This window comes from Spinacia oleracea, chromosome 6, assembly GCF_020520425.1.
Source record: "Spinacia oleracea cultivar Varoflay chromosome 6, BTI_SOV_V1, whole genome shotgun sequence".
NCBI classification, from domain to species: Eukaryota; Viridiplantae; Streptophyta; class Magnoliopsida; order Caryophyllales; family Amaranthaceae; genus Spinacia; species Spinacia oleracea.
In genome coordinates, this window is record NC_079492.1 from 77,921,125 (window position 1) to 77,934,382 (window position 13,258).

The 13,258-nt window shown below is 36.2% G+C and overlaps 1 protein-coding gene across 1 annotated transcript; it reads left to right on the forward strand.

Annotated features, from left to right (window-relative positions):
- Positions 1–7,244: 7,244 nt before the first annotated feature.
- Positions 7,245–9,142, forward strand: LOC130463285 (protein FAR1-RELATED SEQUENCE 5-like). Its single transcript, XM_056832374.1, has 5 exons — positions 7,245–7,414; positions 7,519–7,714; positions 7,814–7,978; positions 8,096–8,548; positions 9,005–9,142. The coding sequence occupies exons 1-5, from the start codon at positions 7,245–7,247 to the stop codon at positions 9,140–9,142; spliced, it is 1,122 nt and encodes a 373-aa protein (XP_056688352.1).
- The last annotated feature ends 4,116 nt before the right edge of the window (positions 9,143–13,258 follow it).

Below are 13,258 nucleotides of genomic sequence, written 5' to 3' on the forward strand. Positions count from 1 at the left end.
CGAGCAGAAGCAGCAGAAAAATGGCGAAATGCCACTGAACTGCTGGCATTTAAAGAGGACCTGTGATGGAAATTTCTAGCGCTCCAATTCAAGCGCAGGAAAATACCAGCGCTCAAAACCGAGCGCTGGAAAATTCTAGCGCACGTTTATTCCACTCCGACAATTGTTGGGCCATTCAACCCATTTCTTGTCAAATAACCGCCTATACTTTTTCCGTTTTGTTTCCGACGGAAAAGTAACGGTATTTTAAAATTTTATATTCAGTGGCCCACTAACAGGCAACTGTGTCCGGAATTTCCGTAACCCACCTAGGTACAGTTATTTATTCAAAAAAATAGTCAAGCTTGTTTTCAAAAGAAATAAGATATTCGCCAAAGTTTTAAGGTTTATACATTCCTTGCTAAAAAAAGTCAAAGTTTTAAGGTTGATTCATTCCTTGCTAAAAAATGTCAAAGTTTTAAGGTTTATTCATTCCTTGGTAAAAAAAAAAGTCAAAGTTTTAAGGTTTCTTCATTCCTTGCTAAAAAAATGTTAAAGTTTTAAGGTTTATTCATTCCTTGCTAAAAAATGTCATTATCCCATATCCCGTTCTCAAAAAATCAAAGTTAAGTGTTTGTTTTCGAAAAGCTCTATTATGCCAAGTTGAACGTCTTCAATTACTCTGTGAGAAGACCATTTAGGTCAGTAAATTCCCAATGACTCGTTGGGGAACTATTTGTTAGGTTATTATTAATACAATAATATAATTCATGCGGAAAAACCATAAAGCCATAATCCAAATTAATTGCCACATAGTCAATTAGCATAATTTAGGTTACATACAATGTGATGTGTGCCTTCCCTAGATGCTCCCGAACCGAACAAGAACAAGTCATTAGAGCCCCAAACCTTGCCCCTCCGTAGAAAGTCCACAAAACATTAGGATCCGCCTTAGGTTTAACCAACAAGGATTTTACTTAAGGTTTTATGTATTCGGGTTAGGCTATATTATGTTCTCCCTTGAACACAATGAGAATAGAGAATATAATTTTCAATGTAATTGATGTGTATGATTATGAGGACCTAGCCTCATATTTATAGGGTAGGAAATAAGTAATTTGAGTCTTACTAGAAATAGAATTACCAACCCTACTAGGATTAAATTTATCGACAAATTAATAAACCATATTAATTTCATAAATTTAGGCGAGAAATCAAAAATTTATTATTCAAATTAATTTCCGATTACATGTATTTTTTAGGGATTCAAATCTAGGTCAATCTAATTTTGAAACTTTTCAATTTTAACAAATTTTGTGATGGTTTTTAATCATAGGATCTTAATTAAATTGTTAATTAATTATGAAAATCAAAACAAATCTTAAATTATTCTAATTTCAACAAATTAATTACAATTACAAATTAGGTTGTATAATTAACAAGATTAGGCTTTAAAATTGTTAACATATACAGTAGGTCAATCATAGATTCAAGATTTACATACAAGATTCGCAAATATTTAATTTAACATCATAAAAATCACAAATTTTGCGTTCGAAAAACGAAAACCTCCGAAAAGTCATAGTAAGGCTTCGAATTTGGGAATTCTAGGTTCGGCTATAAGATTAAAAGATTCCGACCATTATTGACAAAATCTCTGATTTGGGAATTTGGGAAAAATCTCTGATTTTTGTCAAAATTTTAAAACGTCGTTTACATGCGAAATTCACTATAAGATTATAAGATTCCGACCATTATTAACAAAACTGCCGAAAAATCCTGCGAACAGATAATCAAATAATCGCACGAATTTGCAATTAATTACATACACGAAATTAATCACCCCTTTAATTCATTGCAAATTTATAAAATTTAATCCATGTTAATTATAATAGATTATGGAATTAATTAGAGGCTCGTGATACCACTGTTAGGTTATGACAAATATAAACAATATATTTCATGCGGAAAAACCATAAAGCCAGGAATCCAAATTAATTGCCACATAGTCAATTAGCATAATTATGATACATACAATGTGATGCGTGCCTTCCCTAGCTGCTCCCGAACCGAACAAGAACAAGTTTAGGACTCCAAATATCGCCCCTCCGTAGATAGTCCATAGCACGTTCGGACTTAGATTCAATTAACTAGAATATTATCTAAGGTTTTATGTTTACTTGGAAAGCTTGATTATTAATTTATGCAAATTATTAAATTCTCTCTTGTACTTAATGTATGTGAATACTTATTGAATTGCATTATAAATTGTGATTATGAACCACATTTTTATAGGGTGGAAATAACGGAATTAGAATTCTACTAGGATTCCAATAACTAAATCCATTAGGATTCTAGTTAAATTATATATTGGAATTTAATGTTTAATCAAACACGTAAGTATTTTAGATTTAACAAAATATCCAATTTGAGTAGAATTAGGAAAACGAGATTACTTCACAAGAAAGTAACCTAGCCTGCCAAGGCAACGCGTGGCGCTTGAGCCCACGCTGCCTCGTAGCCCGCAACCAAGCAGCCCGCAGCTTGCTGCTCGCAAGCCCATGAGTGCTTGCTTGCTGCTCGCTAGCCCATGGCGCTGATCAGGTGCTCGACTTATTTGCTCGGCGCGCGCGCGGGCTTGTGGGCGTTGGGCCTGGCTTCGTGCTGGGCCTTGCGTCTTGCAAGCTCTACGTCGCGCTTCCGATTCGTTTTCCGATTCCGGAATTCATTTCCGATTCGAACAATATTTAATATTTTCAATTCCGGAATTTATTTCCGATTCGAACAAATATTTAATATTTCCGATTCCGGAATTTATTTCCGATTCCGACAATATTTCCGATTTCGGTAATATTTCGGTTTCCGGCAATATTTCCAATTCCGGCAATATTTCTATTTCCAATAATATTTTCCAATACGTACCATGTTTCCGTTTCCAGCAACATCTACGACTTGGATAATATTTATATTTCCGTCACGATCCATATTTCCGTTTCCGGCCATATCATCATTTCCGGAGTATTCTATATTTTGCCTTTTGACGATTTCAGCTCCTACCGGAAACGAGATCCGTCTTTTCCGAATGTTCATAAATAGAGTATTTAATTCACTTAAATACTTGATCCGTTCACGTACTATTGGTGTGACCTTACGGGTTCAGTCAAGAGTAAGCTGTGGATTAATATTATTAATTCCACTCGAACTGAAGCGGCCTCTAGCTAGGCGTACAGCTCACTTGATCTGACAGAATTATTAACTTGCATAATTAATTAATATTGAACCGCATTTATTAGACTTAGAATTGAATGCATACTTGGACCAAGGGCATTATTTCCTTCACCCAGCCAAAGTTGGACGAAGGCCTAGCGTGCTGCGGCCTTGCCTTGGCGGGCCAGCACTGCTGCTGCTTTGCTCGTTGGCTTGGCGCGGCCCATGGAGTTTTGCTGCCTTGCTCGCTGGCTTGGCGCGGCCCATGGAGCTGCTGCTGCCTTGCTTGCTTGGTGCGGCCCATGGCGCTGCTGCCTTGCTTGCTTGGCGCGGCTTATGGTGCTGCTGCCTTGCTTGCTTGTCGAGCGATGGGCCGGCTCACTTGTCGGCTTGTTACTCCTCGATTTTTCGATTCTTTTTCCGATTCCGGAATCCATTTCCGTTTCGAACAAATATTTACGTTTCCATTAATATTTCCGATTCTGAAAATAATTTCCTTTTCCGACACTTTTCCCGATTCCAGTAAATATTTCCATTATCGGCAATATTTCCGATTCCGGCAATATTTTTATTTCCGATAATATTTTCCGATACGAACCATGTTTCCGTTTCCGGCAGTATCTACGACTTGGATAATATTTATATTTCGGCCATGAACCATATTTCCGTTTCCGACAATATCATCATTTTCGGAATATTCTTTACTTTGCCTTTTGACGATTTCAGCTCCCACTGGAACCGAGATCCGTCATTTCCGAATGATCATAAATAGAGTACTAAATGAATAATATATTCACCTAAATACTTGATCCGTTCACCTACTATTTGTGTGACCCTACGGGTTCAGTCAAGAGTAAGTTGTGGATTAATATTATTAATTCCACTTGAACTGAAGCGGCCTTTAGCTAGGCATTCAGTTCACTTGATCTCACTGAATTATTAACTTGTTAATTAATACTGAACCGCATTTATTAAACTTAGAATTAAATGCATACTTGGACCAAGGGAATTATTTCCTTCACTATTGACATTTCCATTGATGACCCTTCAATCAAATGTTATCACTTGGGGGGTTGCGAGACCCTCTTTCAGACTTAGTTTTAACCAAGCTAGGTCTCAGACGCATTCCGTCTACCAATACTTTTATTGTCGTCTTGCTCAGACTAAATCAAAGTGGGGGCTAACTGTAGACACATACATTTTTCCCTAGGCCCGACACGGTGTGTTCAATGATGAAACCAAACACCGCTTGACTAAGATTTCCTAAATATTCCGCGAACGATCCATGACTGACTAAAAATCCCTTAAACCCTATTTCCATTTTTAGAAACTGGTATTTCTAGTAACTTCTATGCTTGAACGCTGCCCAGAATAGCAACCATGCAAGATAATTTATCTAAGTGGTTGAATCGCCTTAAGATTCATCATTAGGTAAGGACTAAGAGTTGCAGTCCAACTCGTGTTCCTAAAGGATAGAAAACGTGAGTAAGATTCGGTAAAAACCGATAAGACTGGAAAAGTGAAGTAAAACACCAGCTCTGACAGCCTTAGCGTCATTTTATTCCAGCGCTCAAACCAAAAGTGTTGCTTTATTCCAGCGCTGCAGTTTTCTTCTTACACAATCACGCAAAAGATAGAATTAATCCAGTTGTCACAAAATGCAAATGCTAGAAATAACCAGCGCTCCTGATCCAAGCACTGGAAATTTCTAGCGCACAACAGATCTCAGTTGGAAAATTCCCATTCCGAAATTTATCTTATTCTGGCCTATTTTAATATAAATAGGGCCTCTGAAAACCGGAAAATAACACACGATTCCAACCCAAAACCCTTAAGCTTGAGTATTGACCGAAGCTTTTCTCTGTCCCGTATTCGTGTGTCTGCCATATTTAACACACTGTTAAGCAGACCCTGCCCACACGACCGCCTGATCGTTGAATATTGTCAAAGTGCTGTTGGAACCTAAACACAGTCCTTAAGCCTAAAATACTCAAAACTCTGGAAGAATCTCGACCCATGATTAGTCAGTCGTCGGAAAGTTCTAAAACCAAACGGAAAGCTAGCAAATTCAAGTAGTAGGTGTTCCTCAGAACCGTAGTAAAGCCTACGCTTTGCTGTAACGTGAGTCTATATTTTTATTGTTTTCCCCACCATATAAATTTGCTAACTTTAATCTGTTATATTGCTCACGCCTAAATCAGATAACTCTTGGACAAACCGGTATTGTTAAGTTCCTTAAATCAACCTAAATCATCATTTTGATATTTGTGTAGTAATATCTGTGCATTAAAAGAGTAGTAATGTAGCATAACGCTTGTCCCATCATCGTCACAATTGAACTAGTAAGGACCGCGCCGCGTTGGCTAATGTTGGGCACTCCCCGTATTAGTAAACGTCCCCCGAATTCTCAATCTCTGCTCCGCTGGATGTACGTTGAGGGACCTCCATATATACCAGGGATCACAAGGGAATCTATGGGCGTTGTAAATCATATATGTTTGCTCTCCAGGCATATCACGACAACCGGATTTTGTCAGTTTTCAAAAACTGAATGGCGACTCCTAAAGACTAGTAAAAAGAGACTAACGCCCACAGTTAGTTCCTGTTTACTTAATATGCTTGCCACATCCAGAGGGGAAAAGTCGTGCGGGCCGTACACTCTTCCTAAGAGGCGCCCCATCGTGTTTTTTGACCCCCTCACAAGGGGCAGCCGCATAACTTATTCCACGTAATCACCTTCACCAAATAAACCAGGTCTCTACTCTGCCTCTCAACTCGCGATTCTCTCCTCCATCTCTCTTCCTCTCAAGCTCGCGATCAGCTTTGTCTCTCCTCCAACTTCTATAAATTTCTCTCTACTCTCCTTACCGGAAAATGAAAAAGAACATCGAAGACCAATGGAAAATTCTGAAGTCATTGAGAGTCAATCATCACAAATCACACAAATTGATCTTAACAAATCGATTTATGAATCTGAGTCAAGTGCAAATTTACACATTCATAATGAAGGTAATCGATTATGCAATAACAAATTTATCAAACTATGCTATTTTTTAAACAGAATTTCAAACATTATATTGTAAAATTCATGTTCCAGATCATGAAGATAGAGAGGTTGAAGATGACCTAGTTTTGATTTATGCAATCACATAAGGTACCTATACAATTTCGTTTTTGATTAATGTGATTTTTTTTTTGTGTAAACATATAATTCTGCGATTTTGTGATTTTATTTTCTTCTTGAGTTAATTCTGCGACTTATGTAAACTATGCTATTTGTGCCGAGTAAATTGATTATTGTTATATGTCCATAATTTTTACCTTGAAGTTAAACACTACTATGTTGTGATAAAGTGTCACTATATCTAGTTTGTGAGTTTTATACCTTGTTTATTGGCGTTTTAATTGCATAAAGGTAACTACGAAATAATAAAAGGTTACTATATGAATTTAAAGTGATGGACTATAGTATTTACATGGATAATAGGTTAGTTTTGTATATAACATAGTACTGTAAGTTGGTAGCACATTTCTTAGTTACACAATAATTGAACTAATTGCAGAGAGTACGGCTAGGGCAACAAATAATGGTCAAGAAATATATGTTTGGTTTGTTGGAGAAACTAGGGCAAGTCTTACGTAAATATATGATTTGTATAGCCAACATGTGGCTGGTGTAGGTTTCAGTGTAAGGAAATCAAAACAAGTACGAAAAGTTGGAACTACAAAGGTCACAACAAAGCTGTTTCTGTGTTCAGCAGCTGGACAAAGAAACACTATGTTGAAAAAAGACCAAAAACAGGAGATAGATGAAATTGAAGGTCTACTAACAGAGGAAAGTTCTTCTGTGAAAATACAGAAAAGAAAACCAAGAAGAGTTGCAATAACTAGGACATGTCGTAATACTTTGATAAAAGCAAAACTGAATGATGGAGGTCAATTTGATATAATACAGCATGTTATGGCACCGCTCAAAACGTGCAATGACAGTACCTAAAGAGCAAACAATAGAGGCTATGCACAAATTAGGTATTCGACCTAGTGAGTCCTTTCGATACATGTCAAACGAAGCTGGTGGAGAAGATGTTGTAGGGCATTCATATAAGGATCATATGAATTTCTGTTATAAGCTGAAAATTAAGGCTATTGAAGGAGGAGATTCTCAAGTTGTCTATGACAAACTGCAAGATGCTTATTATGAAGATCCTAATTTCTTTTTCAGAATAAGGTTGGATAAGGATGGAAGGGTTTGTAATTTGTTTTGAGGGATTCGATAATGCTAGAAGATTACAAAATTTATGGTGATGTTATTGTCTTTGACACTACTTACAGAACAAACCGTTACAACCTCATATGTGCACCGTTTGTGGGGATTAATAACCACTGTAAAAATACTATGTTTGCGTGTGCATTCTTAGGAGATGAGAAAACAGAATCCTTTGTGTGGCTGTTTGAGACTTTCAAAAAAGCTATGGGTGACAAAAGTCCAATCACACTCTTTACTGACCAAGATGCAGGTATGGCTAGAGTAATAAAGAAGTTAAGTCGATAATCATTTATATAGTGACCTTTTTCAAAGATAATAACCATGATTTTAGGGGGATAATAACTTTATTGATTCTTGCAGGTATTTCCATCCACAAGGTATAGACTTTGCCTGTGGCATTTGATGCAGAATGCAGTAACACAATTTGGAGTCCTGAAGAGTGATTCAACATTCAAAGCCGCTTTCAACAAATGCTTGAGTGGTTGTCTTCATGAAGCTGAGTTTAACGCATGTTGGGAAGCAATGGTAACAATGTACAATCTAAAGGAACATAAATGGTTCATCATAATATATAAATTAAGACACAAGTGGGCAACGACTCTGAGTAAGGACTTCTTCTATGCTGGGATTTTGTCATCATAGAGGAGTGAGAGTACGAATAATGTTGTGGGTTTCAGAGCTACTAAGAAGACTAGTTTGACTGAGTTTTATCACATATTTCAAGAAATAATAAAGAGATGGAGAAGGACAGAAGATGTTGATGAATTCAACACCACCAAATCTATTCCGACTTCACACTATCCAATGACTTCGTTATTGAAACATGGTGCTCAAGTCTACACACATACACTTTTCAGGGATTTTGAAGAAGAATTTAATCTTGTTGCTCAAGTACAACTCATTCACACAAATGGACCAAAGATGATTTATCAAGTTTACCTTGAAGATAGGGTTGGCTCCGCACAATCTGTGATGTATGATCCGCCGAATGAGATCATTATTTGTCCTTGCAAGAATTTTGAGGAGTCGGGTTGGTTATGCTTTCATTGTATTTGTGTTCTGCATATGAATCCTGTTCAAAAAAATCCCAGAGAAGTACATCTCCTTTAGATGGACAAAGTTCGCAAAGGTTGAGGTGTGGAACAAGCATGAGGCACAGCTAAAAGCTAAAGGATTATTGAAAAGTTTCACCCCCTGGCGTTTACACATGCTGAGAAAATACTACAATCCGATCCTTAAGAGCCATACAATAGAAGAGGCTAGAAAAATTATTGAAGATAACTTCAAGAAAGATTCATAATCTATTCAAACAATTGTTGCAGCTGCAAGCCATAATGAACAGAACACAACAAATAAGACAACTGAGAATGAGACTTCTGTGTAAGTTTTGGACCCGGCTCATGCCAACACTAAAGGAAATTCAAAGAAGAGGATTCTAGGGAGTTATGACAACTTTAACAAGGGAAAAGGAGAAAGCACATGGAATTTGGCTCCAAAACGCCTAAGCATTTATTCTGATTCTTGAGTTTATATTCTATTTTGGTAATCCAGTTGTGTAATTTTGTTTCTATTATGGTAACTATACTTTCAATGAAGGTGACTATGACTGCAGGAATGACTTACTTGTTGTTCTTGATAATTGATCCAATATTCATGTTATGCAAAGCAGACTTCACTACCATTGTGTGAACTGACAGAACAGGGAGTCCAACGATGCTATAGTTGTCTCATAGTGACCCTTTTTTTTATATAGTGCATGCATAGAACTATATATCCTACGTTGAAAATTCTTGTAAACAAAGGTTATGATTGGTTATATTAATATTGGAATTTGGATTTATTAACATTAGGAAGCTTCTTGTACCATAAAATAATAGGAAAGCCGAAAATACAATAAAAAATTCTTTTCCGTAAAATAGTGACCTATTTTTATTATATAATAACCGCAAAAATTGCAATACACCAAAAGTCAACGCAAGTCAACTTGGGTTTGGAAAAAGTTCACATTGAATAGAATTGGTTGCGTATTGGTTATAGGATTAGGCTATTGTCTCACAATACACACCTAAGCAAAAAAGATCCAAAAAATCTTTTTCCCCAAAATAGTGACCTTTTCAAATATTATAATAACCACAAATGGCAATACATCATAAGTCAACTTGAGTTAACTAGAGACAATTAGTACTTTTACAAAATATAATTCCAAAACGAATGTGGAATTTCCACTTACATAACCAGTGGGGAAAATGGTTAAGTTTCCTATAAAATACAACTGCAAATTAATTGTTCAGTTGATGATTACATTTAACTGCCTGTTAATTCTGTACAAAATATTGATTGCTGCTTGTTACCTCCTCTGTACTTCATGTAGTGGCAACCTTGTTATTTCCTTTCCTTTTCTTGTCCAATTCTTTTGCAATTTGTTCTCTCCAAGGCCGAAATTCTGCTATTTTACTCAGCATATCGAACTTGCTCTTGTTCATGTTAGAAAGCACCAAAGATGCCCCAATTTGTGCCCGTAGAAGTCGCCTAATTGGAGTCTGACAAATTTTAAAATATATAAAGATTAGAACACGTTTAAAAAGATTTGAAACAAAAAAAATAACAATCACAAAGAACAAAAAACTTAACTGTTCTCAAAGCATCACATTTAAACTCATCATCTCCCTCAAAGTAGAGCGTGCTTGTCATCACATAAACTGCATCATCAAGGTTGGGTTTCGCAGATTTCCAGTTTATCGTTGGAAAGTCCATGGTGTAGTTTAACATTTCTGTGTGGAAGCTTTTCATCAATAAATGTACTGAAATTATCACACTACAAGAAAATGAACACGACATTAGGTTCGACACTACATGTACTATGGACAAGTTTAACTAAGAGATAAAGAAGTACCAAAACACCCGCCAACAATCCAAAGTCTTCGATCTTGGCTTTATTGTAACTCCTACTGCCAAGAAATTTTACTTTGCCTTCCTTCAAATTTAAGACAAGTAGGAAACAATGCTTACAGTAAAACACGGGAACGAATACCTGCACAAAAAAAATTAATTACATAGTGACTATTTAAATTATATATAGTGACCCTTTTTGCACATTTCGTAACCTGATGTTCTATCTAGCTCATTCACCAGACACTTAATTCAGGTAACTAGCATATAAGTGCACACAACAATATTAAATTCCATCCTCTTTTCATACCCTCCCTCAAACAGACAAAACATAAAAACATTTATCCCAATATCAGTCCCACTATGATACACTAGTATGCATCCAATAACAATCATTATTTATTATAAAAAGGGCACTATGTATACAGAGAAACGTTTCACATTTTTGAAGTACATATGTACAGAAATTATGATTGTTACCAGTTCAAGCTTTGACACATCAAAGTTGTTCGAAGGCAATTGAATCCAATTCTTCTAACTCTGATGAAGAAGGGATGTTTGTTGTGACTCAACTTGTAACGTAGATAGTATGCTTTTTGCTACATCTATTAATTCAGCCTTCAACAAACAACATGAAAAAGAATTTTTTTTAGGCAAAATGATACTCTAACTAGTTAGTAGTAAGTTGTTTTAAACTATTAATTTAAATAAAAAACTCACACTCATTGAGACACCGAGATACAATTTTGTAGCTCCTTCCTCACTGTTCTTCTGGTTTTCTTTAAGAAAAAGAGCCCAACAATCAATGATACTACAGTGAATAGCTCAAGAAGATGCTCCTAATGAGCAAAACTCATTTATTGGAATCATGTAGTCATTATGAAATGAAACCAATTGCTCACTAGACATAAAAGTACATGTAAGAAGAAGAAGAAAAAGGTCACTATGGTTTTCCTATAGGTGTCTATATATATTGAAAGGGTCAATGATCTGAGAAAAGCATGTACTTACTTGGAAACCATGCATCCATCATCAATAAGACAATAGTCAACGAGTTTTTCGACAAATTCAGAGAGAAACTTTATATCTTTGATATTGGACCTTAGAATTGGTGTAACTAAAGTATTGCCACCACCAGAAGCCTTCCAATTTACAGCTGAACATTTGGCACCACCATTTTCCAGAACATGCTCGAATCCGATTGTGGGTATTATACTATCCCCAGTATCATGTGTATTCTCACCATCATCCATATGATGAGTTTTAGGCTTGTCAAGATTAGGTTGTTGGTTTCTGTTGTTCTTAAATAAGTAGTATAGTAATACAAATCAGCAGAAGAAACAAAGTAAAAACCAAAAAATAAACAATAAATAAAGGACTTTTTAGTGTTAAATATGACCTTCATGTTATAGTAACATTTTTTAAAAATATTGTAACCCATTGTTAACATATAGAAATAAATAAAGGTGAAGTGAGTGTTACCATGCAGTTATCAAAAGCTGCAATATTATCCAGTCCACCAGGCAGTTTGGTCACCCAAATGACAAGCTCTGCAATCTAAGAAGCTATTGCATGCACACGAGGATCACTAAAAAAATGCATCAGACTAGGATATTTGGGGAGACGACGAGGTGGGATCATGATGAATTGAGTAAAGAAGCTCTTTAATCTGGTCCATGTAGAAGTTTGAGACAACTTTCATATCCCTTTTCATGAACAAGAAGTTCTCATATACGTTTTGCAAAAAAAAAAATGAACAGAAAAAGTGAATAATAAATGTAAAACATATACGAAACAAAAATTAAATAATCATAGACAAAAGAACTTACATCAACAGCAATTGCACGAATGTCGGCATTTGACATAGAACCAGGTGGAAGCCGGAAACAGATTTCCCTTTGACCATCATTTTTATCTCCTCTGCCCTCTTCATTTGAGGCTTGGTTAGCTTGGTTAGCTCGCAAACCCGCATCTTCTCCCGTGTAAACTTGGCCATCCACAAACACTAACTTCTCACTTACAGGGTAGATCCTAGAATCTAGAAGCCCACTCCCAACTTACAACTCATCTCAAGTTTTACTCTATTTCTAACAAGGTCATTGTCCAATGTAGAATTAGTGGTAAAGTTGAGTCTATTGCAACATTCCTAAACTTCAAACGGTGAAAATAAATGATTTCTAACATGACAACACAACCACAACACCATTCAGGAGACTCGGAAAAAAATTTAGGATTTTTAAGACCTTTATAACTTGAAAATACTTCACAAAGTCTGTCAAGTACATATTTAGACCAATTATATGTCTTGATTTCATTCACATCAACTACACTCTTGGCTATCCTCAAATCAACGGTTCTGTTTGCAGTAGGGGCTAAAAATGAGGAAAGAGCATGCATAACAAATAACTGTTTGAACTCATCCATATGATCGTCAGTAAAAGAGGAATCCTTTCCTCGACCAAAATCAAAGGTATTGACTCACTAAGGTCATGCCCAAACCTACGTCTCCACTCAAGCTTCAAGGGGTAATCGGGGTTAGTTTCATTAGCACTACGAGAAGTTTCTACAACCTCTTTCATGGGGTTCAAAGGTAAACAGAAAACATCATAAACATCATAATCTGAAATAACAAAATCTATTTTCTGGTCAATAGTAAACATATAGCTAATGGGGTCAAAACTATTTACCAACCACCCTAACATAGAAGTTTATGTTTGGGTCAGTTGTATACTCAGCAACCCCCTAACCCAATGTCAACAGCAGCCTTTATTTAGTTCTCAGATAAACCAGAAATAAGTTCAACCAATTTTGCAGGCCTACACCTTGTCTTGAAGGTCTTGGTGTAAAACAGAAAGTATGGAATAGATGATTTAAAAAAAAGAACACGAACTCCACAAGTGACACAGAAGATACTAT